Genomic DNA, 27,777 nt, shown 5'->3' on the forward strand with positions numbered 1-27,777 from the left:
CCAGCCCCAGTACCCGCAGCACCCCACCACCCACACCTTTCCCATGGCTCTGCCCCCGGGTACCCACATCCCATGGCCCCAGCGCCACCTGCTGGGGCCACCCCACCTGCCCTGCCAGCACCCATGGGTGCCCTTGGGGCGGCTGCACCCCTCGCCAAACTAGGGTTCACATGGGGGGTGGGGGCAGAGCAGCTGCTGATGCCCAAGGAGGGTCAAGGATTTGTCACCACCACGCAGCGCATGGCCATGGCTGTCCCTTGCCCCTCATGTCACAGAATCACACAGAATCACGGAATTTTCAGAGTTGGAAGGGACCTCTAGAGATCATCCAGCCCAACTCCCCTGCTAAAGCAGGATTGCCCAGAGCACATTACTCAGGACTGCATCCAGGCGGGTCTTGAAAATCTCCAGGGAAGGGGACTCCACAACCTCCCTGGGCAGCCTGTGCCAGTGCTCTGTCACCCTCACCATAAAGAAGTTTTTCCGTGTATTTGAATGGAACTTCCTGTGTTCTAACTTGTGCCCATTACCCCTCGTCCTGTCACTGGGAACCATTGAAAAGGGCCTGGCTCCATCCTCCTTCAACCCACCCTTTAGATACTTGTACGCCATAATAAGGTCTCCCCTCAGCCTTCTCTTCTCCAGGCTAAAGAGTCCCAGCTCTCTCAGCCTTCCCTCGTAAGGCAGATGCTCCAAGCCCTTAATCATCTTAGTTGCCCTTCGCTGGACTCGCTCCAGCAGTTCCCTGTCCCTCTTGAACTGGGGAGCCCAAAATTGGACATAGTATTCCAGTTGTGGCCTCACCAGTGCACACCCAGATGCTCTCCAGCACCCACGAGTGGGAGGGAAAATGCCCCCCCTCTTCCCTGCCAGGGGTGACACCAGCCTTTGGGGGTTCACCTGGGACGTGCTGTGCAGGTCCACCCTGGGGACCACATGCCACCATGCACACCACCACCCCCAGCTTCACCCCACCATTGGGGTCCATGGATGATTTCAGGAGGGTACAGCAGCATGGCACCCCCCGCCACGCGTCCCCTGAGGACATCTCCCTGTCCTCGCCAGGGCAGGAGGGACATGGCCCTGCAACGACCACACTCTGCCCGTCCATCCCCCCGCCAGCTTCAGCTGCACCACAAGGTTGGCCCATAATTGGGCTGTTTGTCCTTAAACCCCCCCTCCAAACCCAGCCCCAGACCCCCCCCCCCCCGGCAGGGGGAGCAGGAGGAAGGGGCAGCCGTCGTCTTTCCTACTTTTTATTGAAACAGCAACGGCAGAAGTGACAAAAAACAGCGAGAGCCAGTGCAGGGAGCACAGCTGCCCCATCTCCCCACCCTCATGGTGGTGCGGGGTCTCAGGACCCCCTCAAGGAGCTGGGGATTCCCTGGAAAGCTGGCGTTCCCCAGGGATTTAGGGATCTCCCCGGAACTGAGGACTGCTTGGAGAGCTGGGGACTCCTCAGGCAGCTGAGCATCCCTGGGGATATGGAGATCCCCAGGAGCTGGGAAGCCCACAGGAACTGGAGATCCCTCAGGGAGCTGAGCATCCCTGGGGGTTTGGGGATCCCCAGGAGCTGGGGACCCCCCTGAGGAGCTGAGCATCCCTGGGGTTTTGGGGACCCCCAGGAGCCAGGCACCCCTGTTTCCCCTAAGGAGCCGGGGTGCAGCTGGGAAGCGGGAGCACGAGCAGTGCAGCAGCGGCAGGAGGCTCCCCCATTACTCAGCCTCGACGGGGATGGGGTTCACCTGACCCCCCACCTCCGCCGGCTGCTTCTTGCGGGCATCGGCGGGGGGCCGCGGCGGGGGGTTGGTGGGCGGCTGCTTGATGGTGTCCCCCACGTGTGGCCGCTCCCGCGGCTTCTGCTCGATGGGTCTCCACTCCTCCCCGCGCACCGCAGCCTGCAAAGCCATGGGGGACATTGGGGGGGATGGGGGGGGGGGGGGCTCCTCCAGCATGGCCCCCAGCCCCCCAAAAGCCACTCTGCACTCACCAGCAGGTAGATGCCACTCGCAATGCCCAGGCACACGGTGCCCAGGATGGTGGAGAGGAGGAAACCAGCGGGGACAGCCAGGCTGTGCAAGAGATTGGGGGTTCAGGAGGGGGCGGGGGGAGCGTACACCCCAGCCCCGACCCCACACCCCACTTACGCAGCATGCAGCACAGCTCGGACGTAGTAATTCCTTGTGAGGGGCCCAAACACCTTCACCACCGCTGTCAGGTACTTCTGGCCGCTGCAGAGCAACACTGGGGGGGTCAGAGGGGGTGCCCCCACCAAAGGGGGCACCCAGCCCCAAGGGATTCCCCTTCCCCACACTGTCCCTGCATGGGACACCCCATGGAAGCTAGCGGTGGGATCCAGCCCTGCTCCCACCTCACTGCTCCCGATGCCGGTGCTGTGTCCATGTCTGGGGAGGGGTACCAGGACCCCCAATCCTGGGGATGATGGGGGACACATACACCACTTACCACCTCTCCATGGTGGAGCCCTTTTTCCGCTTGCTCCTGGGGTACTCGAGCAGGCAGACCAAGACGCCTGCCACGCTGCGGGGGGAGTCAAGGAAAGGGGTCCTCGGAGCCAGGATTAGTCCCAAGGCACAACCCTCACCTCAAAAAAATGGGCTGTTTGGGGCAGGGAAGGAAAGGTTTGGGCCTAGACCGGGGAGGAGGATGATGTCCTGTCCCATCCCCCCCCCATCCATGCCTCCCACCTGAATCGAGGGTTTTCCCCACAGACCAACAACCCTGGGCATCCTCTCCGCAAGGATACATGGCATACGCCGCGAAGTACCAGCCCTTGAACTGCCCCGCCACGGCCACGATCCCGCCGGTCAGCATGACTGCGGGAACAGAGTGGGGCTGGTGGGGTCCCTGCCTGGGGGACCCAAAGCAGGATACAGCCCCCCAAGCCTGGGATACAACCCCCCAAACCCGGAATTATGGGCCCAGGGACCCCAACATGGGAGGTACCAGGGAAACGCTGTATGCGGGTCCCCCTGAATTCAGGGAAGGGAACTGGGGGGCTCCAGGCTGGGGGGGCCCTGCAGGGAGGTTTTTGGCCCCATGGCCACATGTCACCTCCATCCACAAGCTTTGGTCCCCTCTGGCTGCCCTGCGTGGGCAGAAAACTTGGGGAGAGAAGAGAGGAAGAAGAGAGGAAGAAGAGAGGAAGAAGAGAGGAAGAAGAGAGGAAGAAGAGAGGAAGAAGAGAGGAAGAAGAGAGGAAGAAGAGAGGAAGAAGAGAGGAAGAAGAGAGGAAGAAGAGAGGAAGAAGAGAGGAAGAAGAGAGGAAGAAGAGAGGAAGAAGAGAGGAAGAAGAGAGGAAGAAGAGAGGAAGAAGAGAGGAAGAAGAGAGGAAGAAGAGAGGAAGAAGAGAGGAAGAAGAGAGGAAGAAGAGAGGAAGAAGAGAGGAAGAAGAGAGGGGAGGGAGAGGAAGAAGAGAGGGGAGGGAGAGGAAGGAGGGAGAGGAAGGAGGGAGAGGAAGGAGGGAGAGGAAGGAGGGAGGGGAGGGAGAGGAAGGAGGGAGGGGAGGGAGAGGAAGGAGGGAGGGGAGGGAGGGGAGGGAGAGGGAGGGAGAGGGAGGAGGAAGAGGAGGGAGAGGGAGGAGGAAGAGGAGGCTTTAGCCCCGCACAGCCCCAGCGGGGCCGGGACTTCCCGGTCGTCCCCGGCGTCTCCCGTTTGCGCCACCCCGGAAGCCCCCAGCGCCCCCCGGACCGGCGGAGCCGGGTCCCCCCCTGGGGCTGTAGTCGCCCCCCCCCCCCCCCCCTCCCCCGAGCGGGGCCGTTCCTCTGCGGGCCCCCCCCGGGGCTCATCTCCCCCCCGGAGCCGGCCCAGCGGGCTGCCCCCCCCCTCCCCCGCCGCTCACTTCCTCCAGCCGCGAGCTGCACCGGGCCGGTGCGGGGACACCCACGGCCCCCGGGGTGGGGTGTCCCCGAGCCGGTCGGGGACCCTCGGGACCCCCTAGAGCACCCCATCACCCACCCCGCGCCCCCAGACCCTCTATCCTCGGCACCCCCCGCACCCTCTGCTCCCCCCCCCCCCGCACTCACTGAGCCCGGCCGCCAGCGCCTGCTCGTTAGCCCACATGGCCCACTCGATCTGCCCCATGGCTCGCCCCGGCCCGGCCCGGTTCGGCTCAGCCCGACCCGGAAGGCGGGCGCGGCGCTACAATGTAACCGGGACCTCGCCACGCCCCCTTTCGCCATCGGCCACGCCCCCTCCCGGAGACCACGCCCAGAAACACACAGGCCACGCCCCCCCCCGCGGAGACCCGCTCCAGCCCCCCAAGGGGACACAGCACCGGTCCCCGGTCAGGCTGGGGAGCCCCCGGGGCCAGACCGGGGCACAGGGGACAGGACCAGCCCCACAGGGGACATGGGGGCACAGGGGACGAGGTGTGACAAGGACAGAGTGGGGGGACAGGATCAGCCCTACAAGGGACATGGGGGGACAGGGGACATGTCCGGGTGACAAGGGTGTTGCAGGCAGACAGCATCAGCCCCAGCAGTGACATCTGAGGGACAAGGGACAGGATCAGTCCTGCAAAGGACATGGCGGGGACAGGGGATATGCAAGGGGTAGGGGCCATGTGGGGTCGTGGGTGCTGTGCAGGGAGACAGGATCAGCCCCACAAGGGACACAGGAGGACAGGAGCCATATCAGGGGCGGACACACAAGATCAGTCCCAGCAGGGACAACTGGGGGGACAGGGGACAGAACCAGTCCCTCAAGGTACATGGAGGGGGAACAGGGGCCATGTAGGGTGACAGGGGCTGTGCAGGGGGACAGGATCAGTCCCAGCAGGGACACCTGGGGTGTCAGGGGACAGGATCAGTCCCAGCAGGCCCAGGCACAACCATTAGGAACAACCGGCCCCATCTCCTGCCCCACACCTTTGGCCGGCAATGCCTGCCCGTGTCCCCCCCCAGCACCGCCCGTGGAGCCCGTACACCCCAAAACAGCACTGGAGCCAGAAAACCTCTATTTCCTTACAAAAGAATAAAAACCAACCCCGCAGGTCACATCCCGCCCCGGGGCTGGGGACGGCTTTGCACCGGGCCGGACTCAGCGCCCTGAAACCCCCCTCCACATGTCACGGTCATCCCAGGTGGTGTCACCGGGGCTCAGGCGCAGTGGCAGGGCAGTCCGTCCGCTCCCAGGAGATGCTGGCTGGGGTCATCCAGGAGCTGGGGGCCGGGGCCAGGCTGTGGGGCAGGAGACAGATTAGGGGCAGCGGGGGCTGGATCCTGGCACCAGGGTCCCCCACTGCCTGCAGGGGCACCCCCCTGGGGGCTGCAGGGCAGCTCAGGGTCCCACAGACCCCAAAAGGCCACGCCATGGGTCACACCAAGTAGGGACATGTCTAGGGATGGGGTTCTGCACACCCTTGGGGACAGGGTCCCACACACCACCCTGGGGAGGGGGATGGGGTCCCACACACACCCCTGCACCCCTGGGGATGAGGACAGGGCCAGAGCCTTGTCACAAAGGCCAGGCAGATGGGTCCCCCTGCCCCACGTCCCTCCCAAAGCCCCCCCAGCCCCATACCTTGGTGTGCAGGATGTACCGGACAGCCCCCGGCACCGGCTCCATCACCACAGCTGCGAGCAGCTCCTCCGGCAGCGAGGCCGAGCCGACGGGCAGCCCCCGCACAAACCTGCGGCATAGCCGAGCACTCAGTCCCAAGACCCCCCTGCCATCCCACTCCCCTCCCAGTAAGAAATGAGATCGCCCTTACTGGTCCCCATTAGTGGCGGGGGGGAAGCTGCGTCTCACCACCTCCACAAACTCGGCCACGGTGTCGGCCAGCGTGAAGATGACGGCGTTGGGGCCGGCGTCGAAGGTGTAGGCTACCTGCGGTGGGGTGTGGGGGGACACAGGGACCAGGTGAGAGACCACGGCACCGCAGCAAACCGAGTCCCACGGGACTGGAGTGACCAGCTGGTACCTTGGTGCGTCCGTGGTGGGCATTGAAGCGGTGTGAAAGGGCGATGATTTGCCGCGAGAGGTCGTTGAGGTAGAAGATGGGGGGGAAAGTGTCGAGGCAGGTGGCATGGAACTGGTTGCTGTCCTGCATGGTGAGCTGCCCGAAGCCCTCGAAGTCCCGCTCATGGATGTGCCGCATCATCAGCGCCAGGCGTTCTGGCACCACCACCTCTGCCCGGTGCTGCCAGGGCGGGTGGGTCACGGTCACCCCCGTTCAGGGACACCCATGGCACCGCGACCCTTTGGGCTTTGCTTGGGTGGCATCATGGGCGCAGCCCCCCTGCCCTCCCTCCCTCCATGTCCCCCAGCATGGAAAAATGTACCCCCCAAGGGAAATGGGACCCCACACCCTGCCTGCAGGCAGGGAGCAGGCAGCTGCCTGGGGCAGGATCAGGCCCATTGCCCCGTACCTTCAGCAAGGGGCTGGTGTCCACGCTCGTCTGCATCCCCGCCGTGCTGCCCACCTGCTTCTTCTCCCCGCTGACCTGGGGGGGCACAGGCAGTGGGACATGACCCCCCTGAGCCCCCAGCCCCAGCGAGGGGCACCCTCTGAGCCCCATGGTTTGCACCCACATGGGGCTGGGGTGCTCCCAGCACCCTCCCCCCAAATCCCACCCAGCCGGGGGGTGGTGGGTACAGCCGTGCTCCCCCCATCACCCCAATCCCTCACCACCAGGACGAGGACCCTGAGCTCGGGCCAGTGCGTCTCAGGGGCCACTTGGTGGGCGAGGCTGTCCCTGCCATCCGGCCGCTCGCCCCGCTGCCACTGCACGAAGCCCCCCAACATGCTGCGGCAGGCGCTGCCCGAGCCGCGCCGCGCCACCTCCGACAGCTCGCCCTCCACGCCGTACAGCTGCGCCAGCGCCGACACTGCAGGGATGGGATGGGGTCAGGGGGGGACACACCACCACCACCACCACCCCCTGCCCACCCCCCACATCCCCGCTCACCCACCCAGGCAGGCGTAGCCGGCGGCGGAGGACGCTAAGCCGGCGGCGGTGGGGAAGTTGTTCTCGGTGGCGATGTGGATTTTGTAGGAGAGGCTGAGCGGGGCCGTGTCCTCGGCACTGCCACCCCGGCGCTTGCGGGCCAGGCGCCGCACTGCGAGGGGACAGGAGCCAGGCAGAGGGGGTCGGTAGAGGGGACACCCCACCGGCCCCGGGGGGTGCCCGGGAATGGGGGACACTCACCCTCCCGCAGGCAGGCCTGCAGCCGGGGGTGTCTCACGTCGGCCTCCTCCCCGTTGAGCCACAGCCGGTCCTCCGTGAAGTCGCGGCTGATGGCAGCCGTGGTGGTGGTCTTCAGCTGCCGGGCAGAGGGGGGTTAGTACAGGGAGGGAGGAGGGGGGGGGTCAGCACCCCCATGCACAGGCTGGTGGGGGGCAGAGGTGCCCAACCCCGACCCTGACCCCACACCAACCTGGTCCTGGTGCAGCGTCACACTCAGGGAGGAGTTGATGGGCAGGATCAGGTCATTGTCCCGCTTGCCCCCTGCAAGAGATGGCATGGCATGGCATGGCATGGCACCGCCTGGCATGGCTCAGCACAGCTTGTCATAGGTTGGCTTGGCACACGACGGCATAGCGTGGCATGGCACAACACGGCATGGCACGGCCCATCTCAGCATCTTTGCCCACTCTTTCCCCCCCGGCAGGTGCTAAACCTGTCCCCGCCACCGGGAGCTCCGCCCCGCCTGCCCCCCCGCACGCTGCGGGGGCTCCCCAGCACCGAGGGGGTGTTCCGGCGCCGGGACTCACAGTATTTGATGACGGCGATGTTGACGGGGGCCGTGCAGGTGACCATGGCGAGCGACCGCTCCTCCGCCATCGCGCTGCCGCTGCTGCCGCCGCCGCCGCTCCCGGGGAGCTCCCGGCTCGGTGAGAGCGGCCTCAAGCCCCGCCCCCGCACCACCCACGTGGCCGTCACCTGTGGCCGGCCACCGCCTCACCATTGGTCGGCGCCGCAGCGCCCGGCTCTCGGCGTCCAATGGCAGAGATCAGACCACGGAGCGGCCCCGCCCCGCCCCGCCCCCTGCCGGCGCTGGCAAGGGTATGCGGGAGCGCCATCTTCGAGTCGGGAAGGAACTGCGCATGCGCCGTTGCGGACCGGCGGGGGCGGGGCCGAGCGGGTGGTCCTGGTATCCCCAGTGTCCCTCCAGTGCTCCCAGTACCCCCAGCGCTCCCGAGCACGCCTCTGCCTCCAACACCCCAGTGCTCCCGTGTTACCCCAGTGCTCTGCGTTCCCTCACTACCCTCAATGTACCAGTGCTCCCAGTTACCACAGCTCTGCCCCAGTGTCCCCTGTACCTCTCCAGTGCTCCCAAACCCCGTGTACCTCCCACCCCCCTAGCTCCCAATGCTCCCAGTACCCCCTCAATGCTCCCAGAGCCCTCAGGGCCCCTAGCGCTCCCGGTATCCCAGTGCCTTCAGTGGTCCCAGTGCCTTCGCAGCCCCCAGTGCTCCCAGTATGCCCAATACCCTGATATCCCAGTGTCCCTCCAGTGCCCGCTGCAGTGATTGCAGTCCCCTCACAGTGCTCGCAGTGACCCCAGTAGCCCCAGCATCTCACATGCTCCCAGTACCCCAGCCCAATGCTCCCAGTATGTCAGGGGCTGGGACCCACCCCCCCACCCAGCCCCATCCCACCCACGGGCACCCCCAGCCGGGCCCCACTGCGCGTGTGTGTGTGTGTGTGTGTGTTTGTGTGTCCATCCGTCCCCGGGTATTTTTATCCTCCGGTCACTCACTTGAAGTGGAAAATATCCCACCAATCCGGGTGCCCGGGGGTGGCGAGGGGCACACGCCGGGCACATGGGTGACACCGTGGTGCTGGTGGGCACAGCACCGCTCCCACAGGGTCACCAATGGGGGGGGGGGGGAGGGGGGGGGCGTGGGTCCCATCCCACCCTGAATAAATACCCAGGGGGATGAGGGGAGCAGCATCCCCCCCATCCCACCCCTCTCCGTAGCGGGGAGCTTTGGGGACCCCCTTGGTGGCAGGGCAGGGGCTCCCTGCACCCCCCCCCCCCGGGTATTTATAAGCATTTTCCATGGGCGGGAGGGGAGGGGACGGCACGCGGCTATTTTGGACTGTGGGATTCTTTCCCCCCGCCGCCGGCACAGGTGCGGGGCCCAATTTAGCCGGGCAGAGCTGCAAATAGCACGGGGTGCACGCGAAGGCTTCCTCCGGCACTCACCCAAACTGTGTTGTGTCCCCCACCACCACCACCACCACCACCATGTGCCCCAGCACCCGGGGTGACACCAGCGGGGACGGGGCTGTCCCTGCCACCGCAGAGCTGTGGGGAGGGCGCCGCGACAGGGATGGTCCCACCACCATCACCCTCACTCTCATCATGCCATGGGGATGCTCAGGACCACTCGAGCGGTGTCCTTGTCCCCACTGTCTCTGCCATCTCAGCCCCTCTTGGTCAGGCCAGACCCCAGCCATGTAGCCCAGAACCCAAAAGGCCACCAGGTCCCTTTTTTTTTGGACATGAGGCAAGCCAGGGGCCCCGCTCCATCCTTCAGCTGCGCTGTCTCGGGGCAGGGAGCTGCAGGGATGCAGGAGAGGGAGGAGGATGCTCTACACAATGCATAGAGGTGCCAACAGCCGGACTCCATCCGGATCCTGCCCCGGAGCTGGTGGGACATGATGCCGGCCGAGCAGGGATAGCCCCAGCAGCGATAGGGGACACTTTATCCACTCACGCCTGCAGTGCTCAGCTCCGCTTTTAATACGATGTAAAGGGTAAGAATCCTCCCCGGTGCCTGAGAGCAACGTGGGAACAGGCCAGGCACCGTGTCCCCCAGCCCCAGAGCCACCGGGGAGCACCCGCAGGGCTTCGGGGACATACTGCCGAAGTCCAGGCAGTCCTGTCCGACATCCTTCTGTCCCTTCTCGGGGTGTTGCACCAGCACGGTGTGGCACGGCACGGCACGGCACGGTGCAGTACAGCACGCAGTGCAGCGTGGCATGGCACGGCACCGCACTGCGCAGCACGGCACGCTGCGGGGCTCGCTGCCCTCCCCGGGGCAGCTGCACGTGGCGGGGGGCTCAGGACGCCCCGCAGCAGCCCCCCTCTTCGTGCCGGGCCAGCAGTGACATACGGGAGAAGGTTCTGGTGCAGGCACGGCACCGGTACTTCTTGACATCCGAGTGGGTCTGGAGGTGGGCACGGAGGTTGGAGCGGTCGGCAAAAGCCCGGCTGCAGTGGGGGCAGGCAAAGGGCTTCTCCCCTGCAGGACATGCGGTCAGGGCACCCCCGTACCCAACATCCCCCTAAACCCCCACGCCCCGTCTCCTGTGCTGCTCTCACCACCTTTCCATGTGCCTCCCTGCAACCGGCAGAGATACCCAGGAGCCCCCGAAACCCATCAATGCCTTCCCAGTGGGTGATATTATGGTGGGACCGGCCATGGGTTCTCCCCCAGGACTCAGGGTGCGTGCCAGCACCCCAGCCAGCCCCGCCACCGGCATCCCTGGCCGGGTCCCTCCCGGAGAGCAAGCGATGCCAAGCCTGGGCAGAGGGAGATTTTTACACCCATCATCCCCAAAAAGCAGAGGTGCCGGCGGGGCCAGCAGCAGGCGGGGGTGCCGTCCTTACCTGTGTGGGTGCGGATGTGGCCCTGGAGCAGCCAGGGCCGGGAGAAGGCTTTGCCGCAGAGGCGGCAGAGGCAGGGCAGGGTGTGGGTACGGATGTGCATCTTCAGGGCGCCCAGGCTGCCGTACGCCCGGGAGCAGTGCCGGCAGCTGAAGCTCCGCCGGTGCGGCCCCCGCTGCGGGGGCAGGTTGAGGGTCTGGGTGTCCTTCAGGGGGGTGCCCGGACTGCGGGGGCCCGTCGGGATGGGGGGAGCCTTGGCGTCGGGGGACAGCGGGTGGGAGAAGCGGGAGAGGAGGCGGCTGTGGTCCTGCAGGTGGGGGGGAGCGGGGGGAGCACGGGGCGGGTGGCAGACAGGGACGAGCAGCCCCCCACAGTCACACGAGCCGTTGAGCTCTGCGGGAACAGGGAGGGGGGTTAAGGGGTAAGGGGCAGCCTGCCCACCCAGTCCCTGGGGCCCCTCGGGGTCACGGACCCCATGGGGGCTCATCTGCACCAGGCCCCCCCTCTGCTCCCACCCCTGCGCATGGCAGAACCGCTGCACCCATCACAAAACAGAGCAAAACGGTCCTTCCCCCCCAAAAATGGGAGGGGGGCAGAAGTCACAGATACCCCCAGCACCTGCCAGAGCCCAACTTGAGCCCGGGTGCCAGCTTGCCTGGAGCTGGATACACCCCAAAATCCACGCACCGTGCTGGCGAGCACCCACTGACCTGCTCCTGTCTCCCCCCAGCCCCCCGGCAGCACAGGGACCCCCGTACAGGTGGGTGGGATGGGGGTGTGTTGGAGGGGAGGGTCCCACACACCTACCCCGGGAAACCCCCCGGGTGACTCCAATTCCACTGCTGTGGCACCATCACCAGCATCTCCACCTGGCTGGCCGGGCCACCCGGGATGGGGCTGACAGCGGAGGGGCACAGATCAAAGGAGTCCCTGGAATCGTGGCACGGGGCATCCCCACCAGGCACAGAGTGGCAGAGGGGAGTGCTGGGGGTCCCGGTGCAGGCGGAGCCGCGCAGCCTTACCGTGAGCGCAGGTGTTGAGCTGGCTGTAGTTGGGGATGCGGGTGCTGGAGGGCTTCTTCACCAGGAAGGAGCGGGGCATGGCCGGACAGGCAGGGCTGTGTCCCTGAGCTGTGTCCCCGTGCCGTGTCCCGGCGGGTGCCAGCAGGTGCCATAAGGCCCCGGGGCTCATTAGCATGGGCAGCCCCTGGGGAGCCCCGGGGCCAACCGCTGCCCGAGGGCTGGCCTTGGCCGCCAGCACACCCCGCTGCAGGTGCAAGGGACAGCGTCGGGGACAGCCCTGTCCCCTGGCACTGCCACCCCACATGGGCTCCCACTGCCCACAGTAGCCCCCTGCCCAGCCAGGCTGGCTCGCGGCCAGCATGACCCTCCCCCTGACACCCACCAGGGGTAGGACGGAGCAGGCACCTCGGCTCACGGGGACCCCCGACACCCCTTCTCCATGCAGGGAGAGGCAGCCACGAGTGTGGCTGCACGGCCACACACCCGTCCCCTCCACTGTTGTGTCCTCCCAGCCCCAAAAGCCTTGCAGGGGCTGTTTGGGAAGGGCTGGAGAGACGATAAGGTGGTTCCTCAATGCCATCATCATTGAGGCAGGGGACACATCATTGTGTCCCCAAGACTTTTACTGCCCCTGGGACAGAAGCCACGCTCTGGCCAGCATCAAGACAAGGGTGAATCCCCTTAACCCTCTGAGGAGACACCTGTGGCCTCCCCCAGGATCAGGTCCCCATGGAGGGAGACGCAAGTGCAGCCCGTACCCGGGCTGGAGGGATCAGCTGCTCAGAGGCAGCCCATGTCCCTGGGGAACCCTGACAGCCCCACAGGGACTTAGAGCCAGGACATCTTCCAGGGACACCCGCAGAAGAAACACCCACCGCGCTCCCCTGGCCAGCACCCAGCATGGCTTTGGGGACGGCACATGGTGCCAAGTGTCCTCCTCACGTCCTTCCTCTGAGAGCCAGGACCCAGCTGCCAGGGAGGGGGCTGCCAGCAGTGGGGGGGGTGCCAGGGGATCCCCCCAACAGCAGGCCAGCCCCCAGCAGGGGTTTAGCAACACTCAGCACTGGGACAGCAGGATGTGAAGTGCTCGGTCTAGGGGAGATAAGAGCTGGGGTGATGAAACAGCATTGCCAAACCACTGCCGTTAACAGGAGGAGTTGACGAGTCAGGGATGAAGCTGTAAAGACGAGCTCTGCGTTTGGAGAAGCCCAGACAAGCCAAGGTGGGGGATACCCACCCTGAACCATGTCCCACACCCCCGGAGCCGTGGCAGAGAGCGCACAGGGAGGCCGCCCGTGGATGAAACTGCCTTTATTGAGAAAAATGGTTTGCTACAAATACGTCATTGATTTTCTTCTTTTTCAAAAAACAGTACGTCTCGTTAAAAGGTCTAGTTATGCAAAAAGTCGCGGGTAACACACTGACGAGCATGGCCGGCGGCATGGCCAGAGCCCCGGCACAGCCCAGCCGGCTGCGGGCAGAGCCGGACCCGACCCTGTGCCAAGCGGGGAGAGGCAGGAGCTGCCTGTGCAGCGCAGCGCCTGCCTGCACCCTCGCAGCCTCAGCCTTAAAGTGCTTTACAAAAGCAGCCATTGCTGCCCCTGCTCTGGCATTGCAGGGCAAAAAGGAGGAGGAGGAGGAAGGAGACAGAGAGGTTAATAGCACTCTCCCAGAGGCAGGGAGCTCCATGCAAGCGAGAGCTCTGATGGAGGCTGCTCCAGGACCTGAGGGTTCCAGCTGAGGATGGACAGGGAAATCCTCCTGGGTCCATTTTGGAAGAGGCCAGCGCTCTCCACCACACCAGGGACTTCCCCCCTGGGCCAGGCAGGTGCCAGGGATGCCATGCTGGTAAGGGAAGACCCCATCACTCTTCACTAGCCTGGCTTGAGGGAGGGGTGCGAGGGGTCTCTGCACGCTCCTCATAGGGCTGCCGGTGGCATAGGGGAGCTCATAGCCCCAAAAAAACATCCAGTACTATTTAGATCAAAGTAAAAAACAAGACCGTATTGCTAGAGCAGAGCTGGAGCCGGAGTCAAGTCTCACATAAACCACAAAAGGGCACTTCTCCGAGCAGGGACATGCAGAGGGACTGCTCTGCCACTCCCCTTCTCTGCAAACCCTTGCTGGGAAGCAGCACAGCAGGTCTGCAGGTATCACGCATCACCACCTCCCCACAGTTCCTTCATCCTCCCAAGTGCCTTGGGCTGACCCTGTCGCTGGTGTGACACCAAAGGGTGGCAGGGTCCCAGCACAAAGCTCCTCTCCCTCAGCTCCAGTGACGACCCTTCAGATGGGACACAGCTTCTGCTGCACACGGGGCCACGCTCAGGCTGGCAGCAGCCCACTCAAGGCCTGACAGAGATCTCCCTTCCACCCTCCCAGCCCAGCAGAGCAAACTCCAGCAGCAGCAGGCAGAGCAGAAAGGAAGGGGAGCACAGTGGGGACAGGTCACTGGGATGCTATGGAGCATCTCTCGGATCAACATCTGCCCAGGTGTGTTCTATTCCCAGGGATAGACCTGAAAAAGGGAGATGCAGTCCCCTTTTTCAGGGGCGACAAGATGCTCAGCATTGCGGATGGGATCCTGCAGGGGCAGACGTCTGTCCTGCACACCCATCGCCCAGACGCAACTCAGCTGCTCTGCACCGAACGCCAGCGTGCCACAACTAACCCGCCTGCTCCCTCGCTGCACACGTGCAGACAGAAAGCACCGCTCCAGATTACACTCTGCCCATGGCCACATCCAGCACCGCCACGGAGCTCTGCCTGCAAAGGTTAAGCCATCGCAAGCCCAACCACGCACCCTGGAGAGGGTTTAGAAGCTCAGAAAGCACAGTCGGACAAGCAGTGGAGAACACAAGCAGTGCTGCTGCTCCCCAAAAAGGCAGCCCAGCAATCCGCTCAGCAGCCAACGAGGTGCTGCTTTGACCCGGCCTCTCCTGCATCACCACCTGGCTGCGGAGAAACACGCCGACAAGGGAAAGGACCGGCCCAGAAGTAACCAAAGATGACACCCGCTTGCTTCCCGCAGCCCCCACAGAGAGCAACGCACCGGCCTGGGGTCCAGCTCCTGCCTCCCACCCAATTTCAAATCCACAGCATGTTCGTTTGTTTGGGTTTTTTGTAAAAAATATACTTTCTTAATAATGTTCCATAAAAATACTCTTGTCCCCGGTGACGGATATTGCAGTGTGAAGAGTAACAGCTTCTGTTCCCGCTCTATAAAACGTGGAAAAGGCTTCACGCCAATTAATGTAGAAAAATGCAAGAACTCAGTATCACAAGAGCTGGTACAAAACGAGGAAGGTGAGAGTTTCACTGGATGCCGGACGCCATCCCTGCAGACTCCTCCGAACCCACTGCCATCACAGGGCACGCGAAGGGCAACCGTCGTGCCCCGGGATTCAGTCCGGCCTGCTTTTGGCCTGGCCTGTGCAGTAGCAGGTAAAGGAGGCAGCTCCAGCCTGCAGCACAGGGGACAGGACAGATTGACGTCTCTGGAAACAGCCTTGTGGAGTTTAGAAAAAGATGCTCCATGCCATTTTCTTCCTTTTCCAAAAGGACGTGGATGATTGCCGTTTCAAACTAGGGCATTTCCGCATAAAATGCATCATAGTTTTACGTACCTATTCAATTGCAACAGAGAGCATGAAGACAAATGGTGCCAAAAAGCATCTAATAATAAATAGATCTGGGTACACGTATATACTCTGTATACAGATACGAAATGCCTAACCGAGGAACGGTCCCAGCCCTTTGGCGCCGACTCCTCTCTCCTCCCAGCAGCGGACGGCTCTGCTCACTCACCGGTCCAGCACGACGCTAAAGAGATTCCACCTTCTTAAACAAGGTGGGATTTGCCCAGAGAGGAGAGGGAAGAGAGGCAGCAGCGGGTCTCCGGGGGGTTGACGAGCTCTGTGCCTCCCTGGCAGGAAGGCCGAGTGTGCAAAAGGAGATGGGGTGCGAGGGGGGTCCGAACTGACGTGCTGCAGTCACCCTCAGTTCTCAGAGAGCGACAGTGCCAGGGCAGCCTGCAATGCCGCCTCCTCGTCGATGTTATAGTCCTAAAAACAGAGAGGGGTGGTCAGTAGAGCTGGCATAGCTGGGCCATGCCACCTCCATCAAGCAGGAGGGGTGGCCACAGCAAGGAGCCCGTCCTGCTCCTTATTGCCCCCCCACAAGGCTGTGAGCCTCCATCTCTTCTGGCAAACAGGTCCCAGGAATGCCGTGCTCTTTGGGGTAACCTTTGTGCCCATGGATTCCCCTGGAATCTGCCAACGTCAGCCCTCCTCTTAGACCTGGCAGCGGGCAGGGATGAAATGTGCCCACACGGGAAGCTGTGGCCAAAGGATAAAGCTTCCTAGCAAGGCCACGGGCTCCTCCAGTTCAGGTTTATGCAACACAGCGATCGCTCCCTAAGGTGGGGATATTTCTCTGTAAATAGCTGTGGATCCCTTTCCCTGAAATCTAACGTTCCTGCGATAAAAGCAGGATGCTAACAAAACCTCCCCTCGGTCCCTGCAGCCAAGGCTGGGCAATCAACCCCTCACCCCCACACAGGAGGGGTCAGCAACTCCCCAGGAGGGGGGCCGTGGATACCCCCCACATGCAGCAGCCAGTTCCCCCCCAAGCCCCAGGGCTGGGCTGCTCCCCTCCCACTGCTTGGGAAGCCTCAAAGAAAAGGGCTTTTGTGTTACAATTCCTCAGGGGAAGAGTTTAATGGAGCACAGAGGAAACAACCCATCTTCACAGACAGCAGTAACATTTCCCTCTCCTCCTTCAGAGACGTTTTCCTGCTGTGTTTGATGATGACCAGCTTGAGCGCACCCCAGAGCGGGCAGGGACCCCAGCCCCACACCCACGGGGGTCTCCCGAGTGGGGCTACGCATGTACCACGTGCCTTCTGCAAAGCCCAAAAGAGTATACGTCCCCTTCCCCTCCTGAGAGGCTGCACAACAGGACAGGCTGGTCCTGGCACGGAAAGGGATTTCATAGAATCATAGAATCAGTGAGGTTGGAAGGGACCTTTAAGATCATCAAGTCCAACCATTAACCTACCCTGATAAAAACACCACCACTCCTAAACCATGTCCCTAAGCACCTCATCTACCCTTTTCTTAAACACCTCCAGGGATGGTGAATCCACCACCTCTCTGGGCAGCTTATTCCAATGTTTAATAACCCTTTCAGTGAAAAAATGCTTCCTAATATCCAATCTAAACCCGCCCTGACATAACTTGAACCCGTCGCTCGGCGCAGGACTCGGGGGAAGATGACCCTGTTTCGGCTCCGAGCCATACTCACCACAAAGGTGTCGTAGGAGAACTTATGTCTGTGGAGGAGGTGCTGGAGGAAGTTGGCGCTTTTGTAGCTGGGGTCCCCCCAGGGCATGGCTGAGCAGACTGGGCACACCTGCAGTAGGCAGGGACAGAGGGGAACTGTGACTCACAGGCACAGACAGACCCCTCCGCCTCTATCTCCCCTCCGCCTCTATCTCCCCAGGGAGCGGGAGGAGGGGGGCTGGTGCAGTCACATCACGAGGGAGAGGTGAGTAGTGGTCACAGAGAGTGTCCTGCAGAGAATGAGCTAAATAGGGGGGGTCTCCCCACCTCGCCAAGCAGACCCCTTGGTGCACAGAGCCTCTGGCACATGGCCCAGGCTGCTTTTATTCCGCTGATAAGTTGCACACGTGTGCACAAGCACCCCTGAGACGGCGCCAGAGCTGCAAATACCCCGCCTTGGTCAACCCAGCAGGGATGGGGAGAGAAAATCCAGCACCACCCGGGTTGCAGGCACAGGGGGACAGAGACAGCTTGTTCGAGAGAGCCTCTAACAAAGCAAACTGAGGCAGGTCCCCACCTCCCATCAAAGGGATTCAAAACAAACTAAACCAGCTGGAAACACAGCTGTAGTTTATGCGCAGCAGCAGCTCTGCATGTCGGTGGCCTCAGACAGCATCAGCTACGGTGTATTTGGATTTCCAGCAGTTACCCCGCACAGAACCAGCCCGTTCCAGCATCCCGGCGTCACTCACCACTTTGTTGGGGTCGTTGCGGTGATTCTCCATGCAGTGCTTCACCAGCTCCTGCTGGTCCAGGTTCCGAGCCCCACAGTACGGACACACGAATGTTGAGCGATTGGGAATATTGCTAAAGAGAGCAAGGACAAGCTCAGATCCCCCAGGAAGTGACTAGATCAACTCCATCCAAACTAACCCAGCCACCCCTGCTCGGCTTTGTGCCACCCACCCATGGTGGAAACCAGCCCAGCCCATTCCTGCTCCAGGCTGAGCCACCCTGGTCTGGTCGGTCCTTCCTCCCATGCCACACGCCAGAACACAGGGCAGGGGCTCCAGATGCCAGGAAGGAAAAGGTGCTGATGTTTCTCCCTGTGATTGCTCAAGGGAATGTAAAACACATGCTCAGATTTTAGGGCTTGTAAGGGAGGGGAGTGCCAGTACAGTCCGCACAGATGGACACGGTTCCCCGCCCGAAGCGTGGCAGTACCTGGGGATAGGCTGGGACGTGGGGACAACTGGAACGAACTTGGGGCAGTTGGCCATCTGCTCCTGCACCTTCGCGCAGGACGAGACGTGAGAGCGCATTTTCGCAAGGGTCACCTGGAGAACAAGGAGAGAAGAAATATTTCTGGAGGCTGCAGTAACATCTTCCAGATGCAGCGCTGGAGCCTCCGCTACAGCTCAGGAGAACAGTTTTGGCTAGTCAACACCAGAGTGAACGCTGGTCTGTGCAGGATGACCCACACCAGCGTGGCAACGCTGCACCAGCCCATCCTTCCTCACAGGACAGAGATTTGGGGTTGCATGCTCACTGTACATGTCCCCGGAGGCCACACACAAGCCACCCGGGCTGCAGCACCGGCTCTATTTTCCTTTGCAAAGGAGGAACTGCTGATAGGCGGGAACCCCAAACTGCTCTGACACCGTACGGGACTGGCCCTGGGCTGCAGCCAGGGAGTTACGAGATGATCCCCAAAGCTAACGGAAGCCAGAAAGCGCACCAGTGGAGACACACTATGAATCACAGCTTTACAACCAGTCCCTGAAGTGTCCCAGACCAGACCGCCCCAGGCTGGGACAGGCTATGCTGGCGGTTCAGCTCCCCCGCGGCCATCAGGATCACAGCACCTTAAACAAGACCTAAATCCTTAATCTCATTAGCAGCAGCAGAGCTGGTTTGTCTCAGCCTCTCCCGTGTTGCAGGAAAACCTCAGCCTGCTTTTGAAGGTCCCCACCGTCTAATAATAGCTCCAGTCTGCTGACAAAGGCAGCTAGGAGAGAGCGCCTTCATCTCCGCGCAGCCCTGCTTGCCTGGCTCATGGCAGTAGCCGTGACACGCAGAGGGGACATCACACCTCACAGGTGCAGTTTGAGGACCTGCCAAATAGGGGATTCTGCAAAGCCAACTGTGGAAAGCAAGCAACCTCCATCTCCCAGCACCAAGGCTGAGGGATTTGCAGCAGGACAGGGACAGGCAGCCTTCCCCCACGAGCTTTACCTTCTTGCTACAGCCTCTGCAGGGAGCCTTGTAGGACGAAAGCTGTTTCTCCACGCTGGAAGCCTTCTCCACCTTCTTGGGGTCAAAGGGCATGCGGCAGAGCGGACAGAGCGGGGACGGCACTTGGAGGCAGGGCTGCAGGCACTCCCCACAAAACCTGGGGGCACAGAGGGTGGCACTGAGCAGCCCAGCAGCATCCCAGGCCAGGAGGAGCCGGGAGGGGAGGAAGGGGGGAGCAGGACCCCAGCCCCACAACATACCCGCTCTCAGGGACTCCTGTGCCCCCCAAGCTGCAGGGCAGCCCCAAAACCCAGGGATCAGTGTCCCCACTGGGAGGAACTGGACAGAACTGGGAGCTTGGGAGAGGGTGCGAGGAGAGTAGGCACAGCCCAAGCCTGGAAGGAGCATCCTGGACACCCAGCTGGGGCTCGGACAATGCCGCTGCTCTGAGACCTGCGGCGGGGCGTGGAGTTGAACGCAGCCAAACAAAAACCGGTGCCGAGCATCCAGGCCACGCAGGAATAAAGCAAGCGAGGGATTGAGCACATTAGAGCTCGGCTCACCTCCTTTCAAGGTCCTTACGCCTGCAGGGGCATAAGTAGGGGGGTGGTGAGAAATCAAAGCGGTGGAGAGGAAGCGCAGGAAGGCACCCCCAGGCTCCAGGCAAAGCAGCTCGGTCCCCACAGAATCAATTGTCACAGCAACACCGTGTCCTCCGCCTGTCCACCCAGCTCACATCACCCAGAATGAGGGAACGACATGCTGCTAAGCCTCCGCCATTGCACGGGGAGGGAAAGTCATGGTGCCCCTTGCCCCAGCACCCCGGCATCACCCCCGTGAAGTGCCCCCAGCCCCAAACGAGCTAGAAATGGGGAAGAGCAGGACCGTGCTGAGACACCAAGCAAAGCCATGGCCTCAGCGAGACACCAAGGTGTCCCAAAAACAGGCTGCGAAAGGGGGACAAGGAGATGTCACCGAAACATTGGGGTGACAAGCAGACCGCAGCTCCCCGTGGCAGTGCCCTGAGTGGCCTCTCCCCAGGGTCCAGAGCACAGCACCCATGGGTGGCCTAGATCGGGGGTGGGGGGTGTCAGGGCAGGACTCCCACCCAGGGGAGAGCGTGGCCGGCACCGCTGGGGTGCTGGGAGCAGAGTCTGGGGGGCCCTGGGGGCAGGAGCCAGGTCTGGGCGCAGAGGGAGAAGGGGACTGGGGTGTCAGCGGGGGAAGGACCCTTGGGTGCACCCCACGCCGGGTCCAGGCCGGGTGACACGGGGAGGGGCGGACAGAGGGCAGCATCCACCTCCCCGGGAGGGAACGGGGCTCGGGATGGGGGCAAAGCGCCCGGTGCTGGCGGAGCACCTGGGGGTGGGAAGGGGGTCCCGGGCCCCGCTAGAGTAGAAGGACCGGAGAGGCCCCGGTGCACAGGAGGGGGGTGGGGGGTGGTGTCGCACAGGGAGAGCGGCAAGCCCGGCTCCGGGGGTCGGGGCAGGCCCTGAGGGTCCGGGCAGGCCTCGGGAGGGGGGTGTCCCCGCCGCCCCCGCCCCGGGCCCCGTCTCACGTGTGTCCGCAGCCCGCGATGCCGACGGCGCGGTGGAAGACCTCCAGGCAGATGGGGCAGCTGAACTGCGCCTCCAGCGCCTCGGCGGCGGGGCCGGAGGGGGGCGGCGGCGCCCGGGGGGGTCCGCCCGGGGCCTGGGGCCGCTGCGCCGCCGCCACCAGCAGGCTCCGGAACATGGCGGCGGCGGCAGCGGCGGCGGCGGGGGTGGGCGGTGCCCTGACGCCACCGCGCGCCGGCGCGTCATCGCGTCATCGCCGCGCGCCGGGAAAGGAGGGGAGGGGAGCGGAGCGGAGCGGGACCGAACGGGCCGCCATGTGCGAGGCGGCGGGGGACGATGGAGGGTGTGGGGCGGACACGGCACCGGCACGGCGCCGCCGCGCCCCGGCAGACAGGTGGGAGCCTCACCCGGGAACCGGGCTGGTCCGCCGGGGCCGCTCCCGGTACTGCCCCCGATACGCCCCCGGTACCCCACCCGGTATCCCTCCGGTATTCCCCCCCGTTGCTGTCCCCGGTATCCCTCCGGTATCCCCCGGAGCTGTCTCTGGTGCTGCCCCCGGTACTGCCCCCCATTGCAGCCCCCGGTACCCCTCCGTTGCTGTCCCCGGTATCCCTCCGCTACCCCCCGGTGCTGCCTCTGGCGTTACCTCCGGTACTGCTCCCCGTTGCCACCTCCGATCCCCCTCCGGTGCTACCCGCGGTACTCCTCTGGTACCTCCCCGGTGTCTCCCGGTGCTGCCTGTGGTACTCCCCCGGTACTGTCCCCGGTACCCCCAAGTGCTGCCCCGCGGACCGGGATCGCCGCCCCCCTCCCCCCGCCCGGGACGGCCCCTGGGGTGGGTCGGGGACCCCCGGTGCTGCCCGGTGACCGCCCGTGTCCCCGCAGCCACCCGCGGCCCTGCGTGAAGTGCGGGCAGGGCTCTGCCGCCCTCGTCATCCGCCTCGGGGACGCCTTCTGCCGGTGAGGGACCGGGACGGGATGGGACGGGATGGGGATTGGGTGCTGCGGCGTGTGGGGACACGGGGCTCAGACATGTGGGGCTTGGGGACGTTGGGTCACTGGGACGTGAAGGTTTGGGGACACCAGGGCTTGGGGATGCAAGGTCTGGGGGCAACGGGGCTCGGGGACATCGGGTCACTGGGACATCAAGGCTTGGGGACGTCAAGGCTTAGGGACAGAAAGGCTTGGGGTGCAGGGCTTGGGGACATCAGGGCTTGAGGACATCAAAGCTTGGGGATGCAGGTTTCGGGGACGTTGGGGTTTGGGGACATCAGAGCTCGGGGACATTAGGTGGCAGGGATATCAAGGCTTGGGGACAGCAGGGTCAGAGACAGGGGGCTCAGAGGCATTGGGGCTTGGGGACATGGGGTCTGGGGACTGTGGGACATGCCGTGGCTCAGGGCCGTGTCCCCACAGCGGCTGCTTCCGTGAGTACTTTGTGCACAAGTTCCGCGCGATGCTGGGCAAGAACCGCGTCATCTTCCCGGGAGAGAAGGTATTGGGAGGGGCACACAGATGCCAGGGGGGACCCAGACAGCAGCGGTGGGGCTAGTGACTGTCCCTCTTGTCCTCACAGGTGCTGCTGGCACTGTCAGGGGGGCCAGCCTCCAGTGCCATGCTGCGGCAGGTCCAGGAGGTGAGACTGGGGGCAATGGGGGGGTCTGGGAGGGGGCATGGCTCACCCACCTCCCTCACCCTGCGCCTCTGCCAGGGGCTGAGCCGGGAGACAGCCAAGAGGCTCCGCTTCATCCCTGGCCTCATCTACGTTGACGGTAAGGATGAGCCCCGCTGCCTGTTTGCTGCCTGTTCCCTGCCCAACTGCCCGCTCCCAGCGCGGGGTCCATCTGTGCCGTGCCAGGGCTGGGGGCTGCCACTGAGCCCAGCGAGGCTGTGGCACCCTGGGGTGTCCCCCTCACCCTGGGGGATGGAGTGGGTGCCCCCTCCTCACCGTGGCCGTGGCCCTGGCGCTACCCGTCTGCTTTGCAGAGGGAGCGGTGCGCGGGCAGAGCGCGGCGCAGCGGGAGCAGAGCTTGTCCCGCATGGAGACCCTGCTGCAGGCGACCGGCTTCCCCTACCACCTGGCCCACCTGGAGCAGGTATGGGGGTGGCGAGGCAGGGGGTAGTCTGGCCACCCCCAGCCTCCCCCTGGTACTTATCTCGGCCCCACAGGCGCTGGAGCTGCCCGCATCCATCTTGCGGCCAGGGCCAGAGGAGCCCAGCAAGCCCAGCCCCTCCTACAGGGAGGCTGTGGAGGGCTTCGTCCAGCAGCAGCGGCAGGAGGGGGACAGGGATGGGGACGGTGGCACCTCATTGCCTGGTCTCAGCACCCAGGACGCGCCAGTGGCGTCCCTGGCCACCCCTCGCCTGCCCACTGCTGCCAGCACCCAGGAGCTGCTGCGGCTCTTCGAGGCTGTGGAGACACCAACGGCGAGAGAAGAGCTGCTGCAGATGCTGCGGTGAGGGACCGATCCTGCTCGGTGTCGGCAGCAGGCAAGGCATAGTGGCTCTGAGCCGGTGTCACCATGTCCCCCAGGACCCACCTCATCCTGCAGATAGCCCGGACCAGGGGCTATGCCAAGGTGATGACGGGCGAGAGCTGCACCCGCGTGGCCATCAAGCTCCTCACCAACCTGGCACTGGGTCGTGGTGCCTTCCTCGCCGTTGACACGGTGAGCAGCCCGCCAGCACCCTGTCCCTGGGCTGGGGATGGCTGTCCTCCCCTGGAGGGGTGACACAGTGCCATGGGGGGTGTCTGTGGCTTGGTGGCGGGGCGGTCCCTCAGTAGCCATGCACCCGCAGGGCTTTGTGGACAACCGCCACGGTGACGTGATGGTGGTGCGTCCCATGCGGGAGTACATGGCCAAGGAGATTGCCTTCTACAACCACTTCTTCGATGTTCCCACTGTCATCGCGCCACCCCTCCCCACCAAGGTAGGGATGTCCCCCGCACCCCACGGGGGGGATCCCAAGCTTTGTGTCCCCACGATGGGGATGGGACACCCCCACCCCACACCCCCACCCCCCATCCCAACCCTGTCCTCTCCTCTCGCTCCCCCAGCGCCGGGAGAAGCCCAGCATCCACCGCCTCATGGAGCGCTTCCTCCTGGGGCTGCAGGAGGATTTCCCCTCCACCATCAGCACCGTCTACAGGTACAGCGTCCCCTGTGCCAGGGCCCTCCGGGGGTGAAGGGGGGGGTGTGGGGGTGAGCGGGGTGCATCCACTCACCTCCCCCTCGACGTTGGCTGCAGGACGGGTGAGAAGCTGAGCCCGGCTCCGGCCAAGGCGAGCAGCGAGTCCCAGCGCTGCCTGCTCTGCCTCTGCGCCCTGGACATCGCCGGGGGTGAGTGAGGGGGGGCGGGGGGACACAGGGGATTAGGGGGGGCAGCCATGCACCCCCCGTCGCACCCTTGCTGTCTGGCTCTTGCAGAGGAGGAGTTGGCCCTGGAGCCCACACTGATCATGGAAGAGACGGAGCCAGCGGGGGACGGGTGCTGCCAGGACGCCCCGGCAGCAGGGTGAGCATGTGGGAAAGGGGGGATGCCGTGCCGGCACCGGGGCCACCGCGCCAGCACCACTGAGGGTCCCTGTCCCCACAGGGCTGAGAGCAAAGCTGCCTTCATCCCGCTGCTGTGCTACAGCTGCCGCCTCACCTTCAAGGAACTGGTAAGGATTTGGGGGCACAGCAGGGCGGCTCTCCTCAGGGATGGGGACCCCCATCCCCATGGCCTCTCTCTTGCAGGGTCCCCTCGCCACGCTGCCGCCCTATGTGCGCGCCGAGGCCCAGCGCAGGATCTGCAGGTAGGGGGGACTGGGGTCCCCTCCCCGCCAGCTCAGGCCCCGATGTCACATCCATCCACGCCATGTCCATCCCTCGCAGGGCACAGATGGAGCAGCAGAGCCAGGAGGTCCCGCTGGAGGACAAGGAGCTCAGCAAGAGCTGAAGGGCCTGGGGACAGTGACGGACCCACCCCCATCCCTCTGGGGCACTGGTGTGGCAGAATGCCCCCCTCCCCCCAGGATGGTGGGGGACCAGAGCCTCTGGGGCCCCCTGGTACCCAGGGCAGCTGCTTTTACACCCCATTTTGGTTATAGCCGGGGGGCAGGGAGAGCCCCCGGCCCCCATTCGGTGGGGGCCAGGGGTGCTGGTAGCCCTGACGGCAGCAGGTCCCCGGTGCCACCCCACACTCCCCACCCCCCTCTCCCCACCCCAGCTGCACATCAGCCGGGGAGGCCTCAGCTTTGTTTTATTAGATATCTGTATAAATAAACCATTTGAATTAATAAAAAAAAAAAAAAAAAAAAGTCACAAGTGTCTAGAGTCCAGCTGGGGCTGCCAGCCCCACCCCCAGCTGGGGGGGCCATGACCCAGGGCCCCCCATCCTGGGGGGCTATTGCTTTTGAGTTCAACCTGGTTCTGGAGCAGGGCTGGGGAGAGCGGTGAGGGGGCACAGGCTGGCTCCTGACGTCCCCGTCCCCCCCTTCCCCAACAGCCAGGGGTGCCCAGCAGGTGGGGGGGGGGGGGGGGGGGGAGGCACAGCTCCTGCCCCCCTACCCCGGGAAGGCACGACGTGGTCTCCGCAGGTCGGACGGCTTCAAAGCAACGTAAGAAAAACATCCTCCCTAAAAGCGAGCGCCGAGTACCCTGCGTCCCCACTGCCTCCCCCAGCAGGATGCGGCCCCAGCTTTTTGGGGGAGCTGCTTAAGGCATTGGCGGTGATGTCCCCGGGAAGGGGGGGGCTGGCCTAGAGCCCCTTCCCCTTACTCCTTCTCCCGTGTCCACTTGATCATGGTCTCGGGGGAGCGGTAGAGGAAGATGAGCTTGGCGTAGAGCTCCTCTTCCAGCTCCAGCTCGCCCGTTTCCCGCACCAAGAATATGTCCTGGCACAGCTTCAGGATGCGGTCCACGCAGGGCAGCTCCTCAAACATGATGGAGTGCGAGATCTCACTGAAGAAACCCCGCACAAACTTCCCGATCACCAGCACGATGGAGACGTACAGCCCCATGATCCTGCAAGGATGAGCGGGGGGGAAGCATCCTGTATCCCACCCTCCAGCTTCGCACCCTTTCTGGGGTGCAGCCAGGTGGTCCTCCACCACCACCCCGTGCACCCCCTCCACGTACCCGTAGCCAGCCAAGAAGCCCAGGCTGGGGGGGCTGACTTTATCGTTGAAGATGACCATGGGGAGGATGTTGCCATCGCGGGGGGGGGCTTCTTTCAGCCGCACCACCCACCACTCCAAGAAGCTGTCACCCCCTCGGCCGGCACCCGCACGCTCCCGTTTCAGCTGCACCTCCACATCCAGGTAGCTGTCCTCCCCATCTGCCGGGGAAGGGGGGCACCATCAGGGCACAGCATGGCCACTGGTGTGCCCCCAACACTGATTTTTTGGGGGGAGGACACGACACATGGAAGAAAATACCTGGCAGCAGCTGCTTGACTGGGTTGGCTTCGGGGCCGTTGGGCGCCCGGATGTATTTGGGGAAGAGTTTGGGCACTTGCCTGCAAGAGAGTGGGGTGAGTGGGGAGGGGGAACCACCCCGCTGAGCATGAAGGGGTGTCTGGCCCTCCGTCCCCTCCCCAGGGACACTCACACGGGGGTGTCACGGGTGCCCTGCAGCAGCTGGGCCAGCTCCATGCGCTGGGGCGCGCCGGGCTGCAGGTCGGTGGTGTGCTTGTCGAAGGTGTGCTCCACCGTCCCCCCCCTTGCCCAGGTCCCTGCGGGCAGAGCAGGCAGCAGAGGCTGAGTATGTGGGTGTGTGGGGGGGGGTACAGGCAGGGCTGACCCCCCCCTCACCCCACAGTGCCAGCGGTACCTCTGGAAGGTCCAGGTGAGGCGGAGGGTGATGTCGGAGGAGCCGTTCTGCAGTTCCCGCCGCATCTGCTCCCGGCTGGGGGGGCTGATGCTCCAGAGGGAGCCTGAGCTGCCCTCGATGCGAGCCGTCACGATGTCCTCGTAGCCATAGAGCGTGATGAACTGCATGGCCACCTGGTGCCAAGGAGGGGGGGGACACAGCTCAGATCCCCCAGCGAAGAACACAGCCCACCCTGGGGCACCCCCCAGCTCTGCCAGCCCCCCAGTGGGATGGAGCAGAGGAGTGGGATGGGGGGGGGATTTACCGGCTGCCTCTCAAACTCGTTGGTGAGGGCTTCGTAGTCCTGGGGGGTGAAGGGCTGGATGGATTGCTGCTGGGCGCTCATGGTGAACAGTGGCTGCAGTGGGGAGAAGGCGCTGTCAGCAGGGCAGGGGACCCCCGTGTCCGAGACGGGCACCCCTGCACACCCCCCTCCCTGTATTCTCACCTCGTACCCCCCCAGTTTGAGGGTGACGGTGACGTCGATGGGGTGGTTCACAACGCCCACCACGGAGCGCACGAGCGACATGAAGAGCAGCGGGAACCAGATGATGGCCACGAGGAAGAGGATGATGAGGCCCCCCATGCCATACTTCACGATCTTCTTCTTCTTCTGCCCCTTGGGCTGGGGGTATTTCTGGGGGAGGGGAGACAGTACACGGTGCCAGGTAGGTGTGGGGGGACCCCAAGCAACAACCAGCTTACTGGGAGGCCCTTCCCAGCACAGGGGGGCTGTACCTTCTCTGTCTCACGGCTGCACTTGATGATGAAGATGTTGGCGTAGATGTCCTCCACGCACATCCAGTTGGAGAGGGACAGCGTGGTGTCCGTCCAGACCCAGTCCATGACGGCCCGCAGCTCCACCAGGAAGGGCACGAGGCGAAACCTGGTGGGGACACAGAGAGAGGGGGCTGGTACAGCACCCTCCGGGTGCCCAGGGGTCTGCGTGGCCCCGTGCCGTACCCTTGGAAGAGGAAGAGGTTGAGGTGGTTGTATTTCTTGGTGAGGAAGTTGCCCAGGATGCGGGTGGGGTAGCCACATCGGATCTGGTAGGCTGACAGTGAGAAGTAGATGCACTTCACGAAGTACCACAGCTGGGCCACCGTGTTGAGGCTGAACAACCTGCAGGAAGGAGGTGTCACCCCTCTGGCCACCTCCCTGGCCAGGCAGGGCCACCACATGGGCTTGGGGACACAAAGGTGCCATCCTAGGACCATGCTGTGCCCTTGGGGACATCCTCGCT

At 64.0% G+C, this 27,777-nt stretch overlaps 6 protein-coding genes across 11 annotated transcripts in view; 1 reads left to right on the forward strand and 5 right to left on the reverse strand.

Moving 5' to 3' along the window:
- Nucleotides 1–1,240: 1,240 nt before the first annotated feature.
- On the reverse strand, nt 1,241–4,179 carry CYBA (cytochrome b-245 alpha chain). The gene is made up of 6 exons (XM_082489291.1): nt 4,047–4,179; nt 2,768–2,837; nt 2,467–2,541; nt 2,148–2,231; nt 1,991–2,072; nt 1,241–1,898 (listed from the first exon to the last, which is right to left on the reverse strand). The coding sequence occupies exons 1-6, from the start codon at nt 4,102–4,104 to the stop codon at nt 1,716–1,718; spliced, it is 552 nt and encodes a 183-aa protein (XP_082345417.1). The 5' UTR covers nt 4,105–4,179; the 3' UTR covers nt 1,241–1,715.
- A 782-nt stretch (nt 4,180–4,961) lies between these two features.
- Nucleotides 4,962–7,828, reverse strand: MVD (mevalonate diphosphate decarboxylase). The gene is made up of 10 exons (XM_082489352.1): nt 7,739–7,828; nt 7,402–7,472; nt 7,173–7,287; nt 6,937–7,083; nt 6,653–6,852; nt 6,393–6,467; nt 5,945–6,163; nt 5,735–5,850; nt 5,545–5,653; nt 4,962–5,201 (listed from the first exon to the last, which is right to left on the reverse strand). Exons 1-10 carry the CDS (start codon nt 7,806–7,808, stop codon nt 5,121–5,123), a joined length of 1,203 nt encoding a protein of 400 aa, XP_082345478.1. The 5' UTR covers nt 7,809–7,828; the 3' UTR covers nt 4,962–5,120.
- A 2,209-nt stretch (nt 7,829–10,037) lies between these two features.
- Nucleotides 10,038–11,685, reverse strand: SNAI3 (snail family transcriptional repressor 3; the record flags this gene model as incomplete). Its single annotated transcript, XM_082489630.1, has 4 exons — nt 10,038–10,219; nt 10,588–11,101; nt 11,392–11,453; nt 11,607–11,685. 4 exons carry the CDS (start codon nt 11,683–11,685, stop codon nt 10,038–10,040), a joined length of 837 nt encoding a protein of 278 aa, XP_082345756.1.
- A 1,217-nt stretch (nt 11,686–12,902) lies between these two features.
- RNF166 (ring finger protein 166) lies at nt 12,903–20,857 on the reverse strand (the record flags this gene model as incomplete). 5 transcript variants are annotated; one of them, XM_082489147.1, is made up of 6 exons in its annotated part: nt 12,903–15,670; nt 16,911–17,018; nt 17,641–17,755; nt 18,113–18,225; nt 19,124–19,280; nt 20,682–20,857. In XM_082489147.1, 6 exons carry the CDS (start codon nt 20,855–20,857, stop codon nt 15,605–15,607), a joined length of 735 nt encoding a protein of 244 aa, XP_082345273.1. In that variant the 3' UTR covers nt 12,903–15,604. The 5 variants fall into 5 exon arrangements, with proteins under 5 accessions (XP_082345273.1, XP_082345274.1, XP_082345275.1 ...); XM_082489148.1 differs by having other exon boundaries at nt 19,124–19,707; nt 20,682–20,805; XM_082489149.1 differs by lacking the exon at nt 20,682–20,857 and adding an exon at nt 19,384–19,696.
- A 108-nt stretch (nt 20,858–20,965) lies between these two features.
- CTU2 (cytosolic thiouridylase subunit 2) lies at nt 20,966–24,774 on the forward strand. Of its 2 annotated transcripts, none has more exons than XM_082489121.1 (15): nt 20,966–21,073; nt 21,565–21,639; nt 22,096–22,174; nt 22,256–22,315; nt 22,391–22,451; nt 22,666–22,775; nt 22,849–23,135; nt 23,213–23,348; nt 23,479–23,610; nt 23,738–23,829; nt 23,929–24,020; nt 24,108–24,195; nt 24,277–24,343; nt 24,420–24,474; nt 24,558–24,774. In XM_082489121.1, exons 1-15 carry the CDS (start codon nt 20,994–20,996, stop codon nt 24,770–24,772), a joined length of 1,629 nt encoding a protein of 542 aa, XP_082345247.1. In that variant the 5' UTR covers nt 20,966–20,993; the 3' UTR covers nt 24,773–24,774. The 2 variants fall into 2 exon arrangements, with proteins under 2 accessions (XP_082345247.1, XP_082345248.1); XM_082489122.1 differs by having other exon boundaries at nt 24,420–24,478; nt 24,558–24,769.
- Nucleotides 24,775–24,909: 135 nt separating this feature from the next.
- PIEZO1 (piezo type mechanosensitive ion channel component 1 (Er blood group)) overlaps nt 24,910–27,777 on the reverse strand; it is a 25,083-nt gene continuing 22,215 nt past the window's right edge. The window contains 10 exon segments of the mRNA XM_082489631.1: nt 24,910–25,688; nt 25,803–26,001; nt 26,102–26,181; nt 26,274–26,383; nt 26,385–26,397; nt 26,496–26,668; nt 26,800–26,892; nt 26,983–27,171; nt 27,273–27,420; nt 27,498–27,718. Coding sequence (XP_082345757.1) covers nt 25,439–25,688; nt 25,803–26,001; nt 26,102–26,181; nt 26,274–26,383; nt 26,385–26,397; nt 26,496–26,668; nt 26,800–26,892; nt 26,983–27,171; nt 27,273–27,420; nt 27,498–27,718 — 1,476 coding nt within the window. The 3' untranslated portion in view covers nt 24,910–25,438.

This window comes from Vanellus vanellus, assembly GCF_965231255.1.
Source record: "Vanellus vanellus genome assembly, chromosome: 12".
NCBI classification, from domain to species: Eukaryota; Metazoa; Chordata; class Aves; order Charadriiformes; family Charadriidae; genus Vanellus; species Vanellus vanellus.